This window comes from Cryptomeria japonica, chromosome 6 (assembly GCF_030272615.1).
Source record: "Cryptomeria japonica chromosome 6, Sugi_1.0, whole genome shotgun sequence".
In the NCBI taxonomy this organism is placed as follows: domain Eukaryota; kingdom Viridiplantae; phylum Streptophyta; class Pinopsida; order Cupressales; family Cupressaceae; genus Cryptomeria; species Cryptomeria japonica.
The window spans coordinates 610669517-610685223 of NC_081410.1; the positions used below are offsets into that span (position 1 = coordinate 610669517).

General features: G+C 36.3%; 1 protein-coding gene across 1 annotated transcript; it reads left to right on the forward strand.

Moving 5' to 3' along the window:
* The first annotated feature begins 11717 nt into the window (after positions 1-11717).
* Positions 11718-12897, forward strand: LOC131037714 (flavonoid 3'-monooxygenase-like). Its single transcript, XM_059222213.1, has 3 exons — positions 11718-11997; positions 12095-12381; positions 12520-12897. The coding sequence occupies exons 1-3, from the start codon at positions 11718-11720 to the stop codon at positions 12895-12897; spliced, it is 945 nt and encodes a 314-aa protein (XP_059078196.1).
* The last annotated feature ends 2810 nt before the right edge of the window (positions 12898-15707 follow it).

The window sequence follows — 15707 nt, forward strand, 5'->3', positions numbered from 1 at the left end:
TTAATACTCAACCATTATTTTTCTATATTAATTTTAGTTAATTTCCATTACTAAAATAACTTAAGATTTAAATATAAATTAAATATTTCAAGCTTTCTCAATAATTTTCCAACAGCAATTATCTTGCCCTTTTTATCTACTTATATTATTTTTTTTCACTTTTGTCTAACTTAAATATCAAGTTCACATTAAATTATTAATAACCAGTAAACAAGAAAAACTCATTGGAGAAACCCTCCTCCTACCACAAAAAAAATAAAAATTAAAGAGAAGAAAAACTCATTTATCAATAGTGACATACAATTAAACAATACATTCAAATATCCCAATGATTACAACTCATCAATAGAAACAAATTTTTTTCTTGTAACCCATGTTTCAAATGGAAGTATTTTTAAATTTATGTTTTGGTTACTATTTACACAGCATAACTTGTCTACTTCCATAAATAACCAGAAATGACATTAGCATTGGGAAATACTCTTCCATGACATTAAACTAACCCTACAATAAAAGCATTTAAATTATTACATAATCTAGTTTTAACATTCATTAACACAACGTTATTTAAATAATAGTTTCTAAGATAAATAGTATATTTATTATTCTAAACCAACACTTATGTAATCAACATTTATAACATAAATTCATATTCCTTTTTTTTCATTCTATTTCAACATGAAGGTAGAAATTTCTTTCCACAATGAGTATTTTCATATCGACAAGAACTATTTACACAAACTTTGATACTTCTAATTTTTCTTTGAATATAATAGATATTTTACATCCTACTTGATTACAATGTCAAATTTTAATGGTACAACACAAAAAGCTCCAAAAAAAACAGTATGGTTTTCTACCCTTTCAGCCGTGCATCTTAGAAAAAAAACAATTAGGCTAAATGATCCAAAAGGGAGCCCACCTTCCCACCTTAAGAAAGCATTTCTTTCCACCCTTGAGCTAGGGGTAGAAGCTCTACTCCAAGCTATACTCAAGCCAACACAAATCACAACATTATATATTCATTCATCCAAAACATATTTACAACATTATGCATCCACATAATAATCACATTATGAGTTCAAATGATTCAAATGATTCCTTTATTACTTTTGTGAAATTATAAAACTTCATAAACCATTTTGTATAACTAGTGAACACAAAAGTCCTACAACATGCTCTTCAAAATTTATCTCTTCTAAACTTTCCCACTTTGAAAGGGTCTCACCTTTACAATACCAATAGTCTTGTATGTATAGGCTTCCTTGGATAACTATTTCAACTATGCTAATGGATTTTGAAATAACAATTCCAATTTGGTTATCTTTTTCATCACTTTTTCAAAAATAAGATTTATTTTTTAAGTTTTAGTTAGAATAAATGACATAAATCAATTTAACAAAATACTACTTGAAACCCATATTTTCAAAAGAATACTAAATTATCAGTGTTGTTAGGGTGGGCACTATATCCTTCAATCCATGAATCATCCATTCAATGGAAGCTTGGCCCAGAAGGACATACACTCTAACTACATCTGCTAAGTATCATTTTCTTCCACTACATTCAACATAATTTCATTATTTTCACATTCAAAGCCATCTACAAATTTTTAATCACTTTTGAACTACCATCTTGAATCACAAAACCTACTACTTTTGCACCACTTCAGGTTCAACTAGCATCTTTGAATTACACTATGCTTATAGCTCCTTTGCAACATATAATTATTTCACCTTATAAGGGGTATTTGATATAATTTTTTGGTAAAATATAAAAATTACAACATATTGAAATCACACAAAATGGGTCAATTGAACATGCCTCAAGAAGACTGCATTCTTACATGAGATGATGTATGAAGAAGATATAATCAATAATTGCATGATTGTTAGAGAGATTGCCATCAAACAGGCTAAGTGGGGAGAGAATCAAGAGAGGAGAAGAAAACAGAAGAAAAGAAATCCTAATTACCGAGATGCATTTGCAGATGTTGGTGATCCAACTGAAAGGATTCATATGATTGTAGAGAAAGTAGGTGAGCTAGCAGAAAAACCTTTAGTAGAATAACAAAGACTTGCATATAAACCAAAAAGAGGATCTTATGTTGCTCCTCTAGCATAGGCTTCCACTACAAAGGGGAAAGATCCTATAGTACTTCAATATGTTCCACAAAGGCACCTACTTCCTTGAGAAGTCACACGCTCCTAACATTTCTCAAGAGAAACCTCCAAAGAATTGAAAACTAGATCAACCACCTCTAGTTGCATATATGGAAGCTATTAAGGAAATAATCTAGACTAAGGATTATGGTCGTAATGTAGTTGGAGAAGAGGAAGAAGTCAATCAACCTCCACCATCACTACAAATGTAGAAATTGTCACCATTCCTACAAGAAGAATGGAAGTGAAGTTAAGGTATAGTAGCGAGAACACAAATGATCCCAAAGCCCTAGCCTATGCACACACGAGTTTAAAAATTTTGCACTCAGAATCAAGAAAGATGAGTCAGAAGAAATCTATCAATTATATGTGATGGGATGCCTTCCATTTTTCTATCTCTTTTTAAGGGAGTTTCCAATAAGATAGAATGTGTGTCTAAGGGGGTGAAGTTAAGGATTTAAAGGGATTGTATGCTAATTTCAATAGGATTAGCGATTGGATAACCAATATATATGCAAGTAAAAAAGGGACCATTTTTAGATCTTTACACTAAGAGAATTATAAAAAATCAATTTAATAATTATGAAATATAATAGAAAATGATCACTATCAAACATTTAGTTTTTTTTTTTAAGACTATGGAACGATCAATAATTTTTTGATGAATAGGCCTTCTCTATTAATTAAAAATATTAAAGTACATATTCACCAAAAAAAAAGCCGAGGGATACAAGATCAACCCACGAGAGTCAAACGGCCCTAGGCCAGAACCATAAAACAATCAAATATTCATCAAAAAAAACATGGGCGCAACCCAGAGAAAGCCACCTCAAGCAGTCAAAGCAATGGCAGCCGAGGGGGGGGTATCTTGATCATCCTTTTTACCCCATACATCAACAAGGCCAGGGGTCGGGTTCGAAAGAGACCACCCATCTTCTTCTTTTTTTGTTTCTTGTTCATCTTCTCCTTCCTCCATCATAGAAGGAGAAAAAGCCAAGGCCAGGTGAGGAAACCACTTGGAGGAATTGGCAGTGGGCCACGCAGAACCACCTCTGGTATCATGCCAGCCTGAATCCCTAGGAGTCGAGGGGGCAGGAGCAACATAAGGCCACCCCGAGGCAAAGCCATGACATGGAGGGGAGGTCAGGTAGCACCTCCATGCATCACCTCCCCCACCTAAGGAGCGGCGAGGGACCTAGGACCTCAAGTTAAAAAATTTACTAAATAGATTGACAATAGATCAAATACATTAAATGGTACATACATAAATTATTGAAAATTGAAGTGAAATTTTAAAAATAAATACAAGGTTATTTAATAACAATCATTTTGCGGAGGCCAGTGCTGCCCAACCATTTTACGAAGCCAGCGCTACCCATTTAGGGATACACATAGCTAAAAAGGAAGGATGTAGAAAGTTCTAGCTAGAATCTGACTCACTTAACATTATCAACTGTTTGAATGGGTGTACGGATCCTAGCTGGACTATTTCCAACTTGATCAAAGATTGTTGTGATATGATTAAAGAGTTGGACGAATTCAAAATCTCTCACGTATTTTGAGAAGGCAATAAAGCGGCAGATTTATTGGCCAATATGGCAATGGGCTACGTGGCGGCAAAATGGTGGAGCAATCGAGACTCTTTCCCAAAAAAATTGTGCGACCTGGCATATCATGATACCATCCACTTGCGGTAATTAATGAAGAACAATCATGATTTGATTAAGTTGTTGGGGAAATGGTTTCCTTTCAATTTCCTTATTCTAAGATCTAGAAACTTCCCTTGTGCCTGGATTTTTTGTCTTCTCGTGTGGCCCCTGTCCTGCTTCTGTTTGGAGACTTGTCTTGTGTGGCCCATTTCCTACTTCTGTTTGGTGACCCGGACCATTATGGGAGGGGACAAGAATAGGCAAGAGTAGCCCACTTTTGATAAATGGAAGAAAAATAAGGTGTGGCAGGAAATTGTAGATGGGGGGATGGTTACCTTCTTGGAAAGACTCCATGGCCCTTCTCCTCTGCTCACGGAAACGTTTGTCAATGGGTGGAAGAAAGGGGTTTTGAGGGCTTATGGTGCTGGATTTCATGCGGATGAAACCCTGGTGGCTACGGTTATGGGTTTGGCTATGAATGGAAGAAGGTTTTACAGAGACAGAAAAACAAGGGAGGAAGACATGGCGAATTTTTTTGATAAAGATAAGGAGCATTTAAGAGTTAATAAAATAGCGGATGGTGGCTACAACAGAAAGGACCTAATGGCTCCCTGGGAAGATATGGTTGAATTCATTATGAGGTACATTATGCTTGATGGAAGATATGTCAGTATCTTTCCTTATCATTTTACCATCTTAAATCACTTTAGGCATGGCAAAGTTATTTCGATTCCATTCTATCTAGTTTCTTCTTTGGAGAATAGTCTAGAAAAACATGATGAGAATCTGAATAATTTGGTCCTCCATGAAGGGCTTATTGTGCTTATTATGGAGTATACCAAAGCCCATGAAGTTGTGCCATGTCTCTCTAAGAAAGGACAAATCCCTAATACTAATGTTCAAGATGTCTCTGATACAGATATGGAGATGGAGGATAGTGGGAGCGCCAAACCTCTTATTGACCCTAATTACAAGCTGGTTGAAGAGGGTGAGATGTTGGTCACTCCTAGAACCCATAGAAGCAAGAACCCCCTAGATGGGCTACAAGTAAATATAAATCGACCAGCAAGATAGTTTCTCAAACTGATCCTTATTCCAAAAAGAAGAGGTTGGTTGCTAAAGACTATGGTCCCAAAACCTTGGACGAGGAAATCAAATTGGACATTCCTCTTCATGTTCTAAAGGAGAAGTAGAGGACTCTACCTAAAGATGTGGATAGTGTCTTATAGAAGGAAAGTACTCTGATGAATCTGGTGATGGAAGCGACTAGAAGCCAGGAGAACTATTGGAAGTGGGTGGGGAAGGAGATTGATACCCTCAAAGAGGGGATTAAGGAGATAATTGATATCTTCACTGATTCGCCTAAGCCTAACAAAATAGAGAAGCTCATGATCATGACCCAGAAGCTTTCCCATGATGTGGAGGTTATGAAATGTAATCATGAGAAAATAATTGAGAAGGTTAAGCAGTCTATGGAGGAGATCAAGAATAACCTTAAGAATCTAGTAGACATAAGCAAGGAGCCCATGAGAAATAGTATGGAGGGGCTGGAAAAGATCAATGCCATGGTGGCAGAGTACAAATCCAATCCTATTGACAATGATTATCCTGGTGACAGCAACAGAAAGAAATATCTAGGCGGTGAAGAATCTTTTGTGGGTGGCAATAAAACTACGGGCCCTACTTCCAGGACTAGAAGCAGGAGCAGCAATAAGGGTACCTCCAGGTTCATTATGGAGGACTTGGAGGAAATCAACAAGGTTACCATACAGAAGAACAAGGAGCTGGTGCACTCTCTTTTGAGTGTTTGTCTATGCTTTGTTTTGTTTGTCTGTTGTTTCTTTTTGCTTTTGATCTCGATCTGGGGTGTTCCCCTGTTTTGCTATTGGTTTCTGTTTGGTTGGCTAATGGCCAATTTCTATAAAACTCTTGGTTTCGGGTCCATGTAAACCCATTTATCTTTATCAAAAATAATCAATACCCATTTGAAACATCCATTTCTTAGACTAGAGTTCTTTTAGAGCCTCACTAATGAGAAAGTTTTAGATAATCATAGTGAATACAAACCACAATAAATTTCAATGAGAATAAAAACTATTGGTATAATAGAATTTAATATTACAATTAAATAATTATTAAATATCACTATCAATTTGTGAATTTCTATACTCATATCTATCAATTTTATTTATTTTTAATTGATTAAGTGTGTAAAATTACAGACCAAAGCAAGAATATCTACCTAAAAGACATTTTTTTACACTATAAAAATATTTTTTTATCACAATTCAAAACAATATCCTTTTTTTATATATTAATAATAGTTGACAAATATTTTTCTCATACAAGCATCAATATGAGATCAATGCAAGCTCTTGTGAGAACAACAGTGAGATTAATACTAGCTCCTTTCGAACAACCATGCTAGAAACCACCTATGGAAGACAATGATTATTTAAAAACCACCTCCATATTAGAAGCTTACTATAGAAGATCAAGAGTCACAACTTAGAATTCTATATTAGATATCTCTTTGGGATTTGCACTCAAGTTTCCATAATAAAAACTCATTACTTCAACCAATTAATCTCAACTACTTGAACAAATGTGTAACTTTAGATTATAAAATTAGTTTTATTTATGAAAAAAGAAAAATGAACTTTGTGTTCAATCAAAAATATTACCATTATTGTAAAAGATACTACTATTATTATCAAATATATTTATACATAGACAGATGACAATGGCCACTACTCAATATATTTATCTAGACAAAAGAAATATGATCATATATTATTATCAAATACATTTATATATAAATAAATAAATGACAAATCCATTACCAAACATATTTATATATACAAAAGTAACATGATTGTGTATAAGCTATTATTGTCGAAAACATTTATATATAACAGTGGTTGTTACAAAATATGTTTTTATATACATCGGGAACATGATCATGTTTGATCAAAGATAAAATTATTGTTCTTATGAAGATATTATTGTCGAATGTATTTTTATATATATAGATGACAGTGGCCATTACGAAATATATTTTTTACATACATACGTTTTTGTCAGATTCCATGAATGTTGTGCTTGCCATCTTTAGGTATAAGATACGAAGTTCTTTATATTACAAATCTTTACAGGGAAAATGATGTCTTTTCACAGAACTGAAATTCATTCAATGGAAGTGCAATGGGTGTTTTGGCTTTCTGCGCAGTGTGATGGCGTTTTTCTTATTAGAATTAATCGGGAGAAGAATGAAGAAAAGTAGGAAAAATTTGCCCAGATTAGCCATAAATCTGCTCACCAATCCCACGGTATGAGCAATGTTCAGTCGAGTAGACACCATAGCATACATGAGGCTTCCAACTGCAGATTTGTATGGAATTTTATCCATAAACTCCTTATCTTCTTGTGTTTTAGGACACAAATGAGAAGACAACTAAAAATGAGAGGCTAAAGGTACAAAAATAGACTTAGCATCTACCATACCAAATCTGTCCAAGACTTTTTTAATGTAGTCTTGCTGAGATAGATTGAGTTCTCTCTTTTTTCTATCCCGAAAAATAGTCATTCCTAGGATCTTCTTTGCTGCCCCTAAATCTTTCATGGCAATTTCCTTTGCTAAATGAGTCTTAAGTTCACTCACAATCCTCATGCTTGTGCCGACCACTATCATATCATCCACATAAAGGAGAAGAATGAAAAATTCACCATTAGGAAGCTTCTTGTAATAGATACAAGGATCAGACTCGCTGCGAGTAAACTTGTGATCAATCGTGAACTTGTCAAATTTAAGATACCACTATCGGGGGGCTTGCTTAATCTCATACAAACTGCATTTCAATCTACAATAAAGGTGTTCCTGCCCCTTTTTAATGAACCCTTCCGACTGATGCATAAATAGTTCCTCATCAAGGTCACCATGGAGAAAAGTTGTCTTTACATCTAGTTGTTCAAATTCAAGATCTCAGGCTACAACTAAGCCCAATACTGCTCAGATGGTAGTCATTTTAACTACTGGCGAGAAAATTTATTTGAAGTCGAGGTCTTGCTGCTAAGCATATCCCTTTACAACTAGTCTTTCTCGAAATCTTTTGTGACCATCGGCTTCATCTTTTAGTTTGTATACCTGTTTATTCTTAATGCCCTTCTGTCAGGCAGAAGTGGCACCAAATCCCATGTCTAATTTCTCACTAGTGCATCCATTTCTTCACACATTACAGCGTGCCAGTTATCACGGTCTGCATTTTTACAAGCCTCTTTGTATGTTGCAGGTTCTGTTTGATCAGAGATGAGAAAAGAAGGTTCAGCCTCTTCACAAAACAATAAGTCATAATCAGAAAACTTTGTAGGAGGTCGCCTCTGTCTGGTTGATTTCCTTAATTGACTCTCTGTTTCAGTAGTAAAGTCATTCAATTTTTGTGATCCTTGTTTATGCAAATTTATATCTCTCTCATTGTTAATCTGCCTGATAATGTCCCTATTTTTGTGTCTGGTAATGTCCTTGTCTGCAGGGTAATTGAACTCCTGTGGATTTTTATCTACATGAGTTGCACGCAGATCACAGGAGGATGTACCCACAGAATTACTTGCCACTCCTGTCTTTGGTGAGTGTGCAGAGGACGGGGTGCCAAGGCGGCATCTCCTACGGCCTGGGGTTGTCGGGAGTGTAGGGAGTGGGGAGCCATGGTGGCATCCTCCACAGTCTGCGTTGGAGGATGACTCCACGATGGGACTATGGAGGTGGAGTCTGTGGGGAACCCGTGGAGTGGACTACAGGGAGCCCACATGAGTGGTGAGGAGATTGCGGGAGGAGCACAGGGGAGGCAGCAAGGAGCTTGTGTGGAGGGTGCAGAAGCTACAGGAAGCTCGTGGGGAGAATTACAGGCTACGGGGTGTGGGGAGTGCATTGGGTATGCTGTGTGGGAAGGCTGTGCAGTATGTCGTGAGGGGAAGACAGAGTTCGCAAAGTATGGTGACGCTGGATACCATCGTGGAGTGTGCCCAGCCAAATGGGAATAGTGTGAGTCAATTTGCTCATGAAGAAGATAATTATCTATATTTCCTACAACATCAGTGTTCTTTTGGGGAGGATTTGCTCTATTCTGTAGACCCCCAATTTCAAAATTACATGAAGACCAAACATTATCAGCACTTTCTTCATCATTCACAAACTAAAAATTGTATTCAACTGATGTAGATGTCATAGGAGCTCCCACTGAATGAGAGACCAGAGGCAGAGCACTGGTAGTCAAATTCTGAAATAGAGACATAGGGACATAATCTGTCTCTGATTTATTTGCATCTTGTAGTGCGGGAAAGGAGGTTTCATAAAAGACTACATCTCTGCTGCGAACAATCCTTTTGTGAACTGAATCCCACAATCTAAAACCAAACTGCTCTTCTCCATACCCCACAAAGATACATTTCAGCGACTTTGGATCTAATTTCGTTCGCTTTTCCTTGGGTATATGCAAGAAGGCTTCGCATCCAAACACATGAAGATGCGAATATGAAATCCTCTTCCCTTGCCATTCCTCTTCCAGAATACCAAAATCCAATTTAGATGATGGACTTCGGTTGATTAAATATAATATTGTGTTACACGCTTCTGCCCAAAATTCTTTGCCTAAACCTGCATTAGACAACATACATCGTGCCTTCTCAAGGATTGTTCTATTCATCCTCTCAGCTGCAGTGTTTTCTTGAGGAGTGAAAGGAACAACCTTGATTCTTCTAATCCCATTATCAACACAAAAATCATCAAATTTATGTGAACAAAATTCCCCACCATTATCGATTTGTAAGCATTTAATCCTATGCCGAATCTGATTTTCAACTAAAGCCTTGAAAATTTTAAATTTTGAAAACACTTCAGATTTCCTAGAAAGCATATAAATCCATACTTTTCTTGTACAATCATCAAGAAATGTTACAAAATAGTTAGCTCCTCCAATGGAGGTTACCTTGGTTGGTCCAAAAACATCCGAGTATACAAGCTCCAATGGTGTTGTCTTTGTGTCACGCCCACCTTTCAAAAAAATGACTCTCTTTTGTTTGCCATAAAGGCAATGTTCACAAAAGGCTAAGTCAACAAGCTTGAGGCCCGGTAGTTGATTTCTTGTATGAATAACATGGAGTCCTTTCTTGCTAATGTGCCCAAGTCTTTGATGCCAAAGATCCACTTTGTTGTCCTCAATCACCATTGCAACTCCCACTTCACCATGAGTCTTAAATATGTACAGGCTTCCCACTTTGTTACCATTTGCAATCAACATGGTACCATGTGTTACTTTCCATGTATCCAGGAGAAAATTAACATTAAGACCTTGACTAAAGAGTTGTCCAATGGATATCAAATTCCGCTTCAATTTTAGGACATGGTGAACATCTTTGAGCAGCCTTGTTTTACCACCTTCTAATGGCAGCAATACATCCCCTTTGCCTGTAATTTCACAAGATTTGTTATCTCCTAAGAAAACATTGCCAAAATGACCTTCATGGTAGTTAATGAATGCTTCAAGACATGAGGTAGCATGATAGTAGGCACCGGAATCAAGGACCCATGAATCTGGAGTAGTGTCGATTGTTGAAAGGATTAAAACACTATCATCTTTATCATAAACTGTATTTGCTTCGCTGTCTCGCACTCTCTCTTGTGCTCTTTTGAAATTTCTGCAATCCTTTTTCACATGACCAGCTTTGCCACAAAACCAACATTCACCATTTCTATTTCTAGATTTCGATCTCTTTGCTGATTTTGAGCGTCTATGGTAATTATTTCTGCCTCTATTATGACTTCTACCTCTATTATCGGTACTGACTACCATTAAGGCTTCACCGGATGAAGGTTCATCATTCTTTCTTCTCAAATCCTCACTGAGAAGAGTAGCTACTACATCATTAAAAACTAACTTATTTTTACCGAATATAGATGTGCTAACTACTATTACAACACCATCCCAGCTGCTTGGTAAAGAACATAATAACAAAATAGCTTTGTTTTCATCATCTTGTGTCATCCCCACCGAAGTCGCTTGACTAATCAATGTATTGAATTTATTGATGTGGTTTGCCATAGCACAACCTTCCTTCATTTTCAGTTTGTACAAGCGCTTCATAATAAAAACTTTATTTGCAGTCGATGCCATTTCATACATGGCTGAGAGTCTATCCCATACATCTTTTGTTGTTGCATCACCCGTGACATTGAAGAGAACATTATTGGACAGCGAGAGAAAAATTGTCGATCTCGCCTTCTTGTCCAATTTTTTCCAATCTTCATCAGCCATCCCGGCTGGTTTCTTTGCTTTCCCTTCAAGCGCGAGTGAAAGGTCTTGCTTTATCAGCAAAGACTCCATCTGCACTTTCCATAATCCGAAGCTCTGACCGGAGAACTTCTCTATCTTCGATTCTTCCATGATTCTGGAAATTCAAACACCAAAATCTAAACAGCGATCTAACCTCGCTCTGATACCAATTGTTAGGATGAAAAATCGAATTGAAAACAGCAGATAAACAGAATTAACAATACACAACACAAACAATGAGACACACAGATTTATCGTGGTTCGGCAATTGCCTACATCCACACTTGAAGCAGGGGAATTATTCTATTATTCACCAACCTGGTTTACATATACACAGCTGCAATCAGCTCCAGCAATTAACCTTCATTAATGAATTACAATCAGCTCTTAAAGAACAAGCAAAGAGAATATGAATAGCCAAGAGTTTTGACGGCAAACAAGGAAGGAGTCCGTTGGACTTCAACTTCCAACACTGGACCTCTGGCCTGGCCTATTGTGGGAAACCTTCTTCAGCTGGGAAAAAACCCAATGAATCTTTGTTTTCTCAGCAATACGGCCCACTCATGACTCTCTCTCTCGGCATGAGAACTGTTGTGGTGGTTTCATCCTCTGAAATGGCAAAGGAGATCTTCAAAACCCACGACCAAAACTTTGCAGGACGGACTCTGATAGAAGCAGCAAAGGTTCTTTCTCACCAGGAATCTTCAATTGCTTTTGCTCAGTATGGAGATTACTGGCGGAAATTGAGGCGAATTGCTACCACGGAGCTCTTCACTCCAAGCAGACTCCAAGCCCTGCAATATCTGAGAAGAGATCAAGTCTATGAGACAATTCGAACGATTTTCGAAGAGAGGGGAAAAAGTTTGAATATTGCATGCACATTTGGTGTTCTACGTGGGTCTCAATCTCATGAGCGACGCCATCTTCAGTAAGAAATTGTTCGATCCCAACAATCCAGAGTCTGTAGATTTGAGGAACTCTTTTGGTGAATTGGTGAAGTTGAGCGGAAAACTCAATTTGGCCGACTTTTATCCATTTCTGAGGTTCCTGGACCCTCAGGGCGTGAGCCGTGATCTGGCTGTCCATCATAAGCGATTACATAAATACTTCGATGCATTCATACAAGATCGGCTGGCGGCGAGGAGACAAGACGTGGGTCTCCCCAAGGAAAAGGACTTTCTCGACATTCTGCTCGATTCGACTGCACATGATTTCACTCTGCAGAATATCAGGGTTTTAATCATGGTACGTGTCATAACTAAGTAAATATAGAAATTACATTTAGATTGAATGTTTTCAGGTTAGATTTTGTAGGCTTTTTACATCATGGTTCATCATTACAATGATTGATGATTGACGAGTGGCTCTTTTATGATCATGTAGGAACTTTTGTCTGGTGGTAGTGATACTATTACTACAACAGTAGAATGGGCTATGGTGGAATTCATTGTCAATCCTCGTGTAATGAAACAAGCACAAAAAGAACTAGAAGAGCTAATTGGTCTCAATCGAAAAGTGGAAGAATCTGACATAGATCATCTACCTTATCTCCATGCTGTAGTGAAAGAAGTTTTCCGATTACATCCACCATTCCCTTTGGCACTGCCTCATAGAGCAGATAACTCATGTGAAGTGGCAGGATATATGATACCCAAGCATAGCATGGTGATTGTGAATGTGTGGGCAATTGGAAGAGATCCTAAGATTTGGAAGGAACCTTTAAAATTTATGTCCACCATTCCCTTTGGCACTGCCTCATAGAGCAGATAACTCATGTGAAGTGGCAGGATATATGATACCCAAGCATAGCATGGTGATTGTGAATGTGTGGGCAATTGGAAGAGATCCTAAGATTTGGAAGGAACCTTTAAAATTTATGTCAGAGAGATTTTTTAATGGTGAGAATAGTAAGATAAACTATAAGGGACAAGATTTTGAGTTGATACCATTTGGAACTGGAAGAAGAATATGCTTAGGACTTCCTTTGGTTCATCAAATGGTTCATTTTACTATTGTTTCCTTAATCCATTCTTTTAATTGGACGCTTCCAAAAGAGATGAATTATGAGAAAGTAGACATGACTGACGCCTTTGGAATAATATTAAAGAAGGCTACAGAATTGCATGCAATCCTCACACCAAGATTATTGAATCATCTATATTAAAATAAAATGTTAGAAATAAGTGTAAAAGAATTTTGTGATGAGTTTTTGGTTATGCAGGTCTTTTACCAAATTTGATGTAATTTTATGTTAATTGATATTGTGAATCATTAAATAAATATTGTGAAACTGTGTAATGCATCATGCCTATTTTGCCTTGTATGCGTACTAAATATCTAATTTCAATCTTTTGGAATCATGCAATAATAATCAATAAAGAAATTGACTTCTGAGCAGATCTAAAATCCATTTTAGGAAACGAAATCATAGCTTTCCGAAAAGACAGATCTGAAATTCATTCAATGGAAGGGCAATGGGTCATTTGGCTTGTAAGAAGTGTGCTGGCGTATTTCTTTTTAAATCTATGACCACCAGTGGTGGTTTCCTCATGTGAAATGGCAAAAGAGGTCTCCAAAATCTATGACCAAAATTTTGTATTTGGACGGTTGCAAAACAAATCAGTTACAGAATAGAGATTCTAGCATATAACACCTAAATGAGTTGGATATAGACATTAAAATCTTTTCATTCCAAAATTCCAATGGTAATCTAGGCAGACGAATCCAAACTGGATAGTTGAAGGTAGCACTCTTCGTTAAGAACCCATTGTTGGAAGCACAAACCATTGTCCCATAAACCAAGGTCCAGCTAAAATAATCCCCCTGCAATCCTACAAATTAGAAAATGAGGAGGGAAAAATAATGCGGCATTGATTTTACCTCAACATTGTTGGAAAGCTTCCAAACCCAAAGCACCCATCTTCTGATTGAGTCAACATTGGGACAAGTACCACAAAATCTCCCAACAAGAGATGACCCAAGTTGAGCAGAAGCCTTCTCAACAAAAGAAATGGAGAGTAGAAAGAACCAACTTACCATTCCTCACAGAAGAGACCACGCCTCCAGAACCATTCTCAACACCGTTCTTCATAGCATACCATCATTAGGAGAATAAACAGCATTGTTATCAATAGACAAAGATCTTTCTCCAGCCAAAATAGAGAAGGGTTATCGTAGATCTACAAAAATGAAACCCCTTTTTGAGGCCCCACTGTCCAGAGAAACCTTTTTCTCAGCCCCAAAAACCTACCATCATTAGAAACCACCTCTTCAGAAAATTTATCTTTTAAACGGACTTCTAATAAAAATATTAAAAAGAAGCTCATCTTTATCATCACGAACATCATCAATACCCTCATCTCCATCGAAAGAGAAGAAACCAGAAGTAGAAAAAGGAGAAGAAAGTTCTTCATCCTCATTCAAAAACAAAACATTCTTCTGTTTAGAACAAACCTAAACAGACCTGAGCCCCAATAGCCGAATCCAATTTAGCTTGGAAACAGGCATCAAAAGATTTCTTGTCTTCTTCATTCCAAGAATAGGACAGCACCAGCAGCTGCCACCCCCAGCACCAGCAGCTGCAACCCCCACACCAAGATTACTAAATCATTTGTATTGAAATAATATGTTAAGAGGCTTTTTGTGAATATTGCTTACTAATTCTTTTACCAAGTTTGGTGTAAGTTTATGAATTAAGTTTTATAATGAGTCATGAAATGAATATTATAAGGAAAGTGTAATTCATCATGCCTATGTATCTTGTATGTGACTTTCTTTTAGTACTAATATCATACTTATTGATGATGTTTTGTATTGTGATCATCAATATACTTTATCGATGATATTTAGATTGGCATCATAATGTTTAACTATATATTATGGCATGTGTACATAATGACTTATATTTTTAGACTATATAATAGTATTATGGCTTCACTATTCAATACATTAATTATTTATTCAATACATTAATTATTTGTGGCTATAATTATGTTACCTAATTCAACATTTTGATTATTATTATTATTGATTTATTCATTTGTAATATCTAAATCATCTTAACTTAGATACCTTCAATTCATATAATTAATTGATATTTTTATTGATATCAAATCATGTTGAATGTCTATGATATACTGAGAATGTGAAATCAAAAAGTTGGTTGTATGACACAATAACAAACAAACATTAATCCCAAATAGGACCTCTAAACTTTATAAAGGATGAAATACAAATGGATTGATTATGACAAGTTACTTCAAAACCTCTTAACTTTACAAAAGATGAACTATGTAAATGCAGTGGCTATACCAAATATTTTTATGTATCAATATAGTACAATTTTTTCTTATACATGAGCTCTTTATTGAAAATCTTGATTTAATTCCTTATGTAAATCCAAATTACAAATATATGTTTCTTGAGTTCTATATAATATATTAAGCATTACCATGCAAAATATTTTGGTTTGTATTTAAAAAGAAATCTTATAGTTGATTATTAGATAGTGATAGTTTTCAGCATGTTTAGATTTTGGTTTTATTGTTAAATAAGATAGTAAGTTAGGTGGG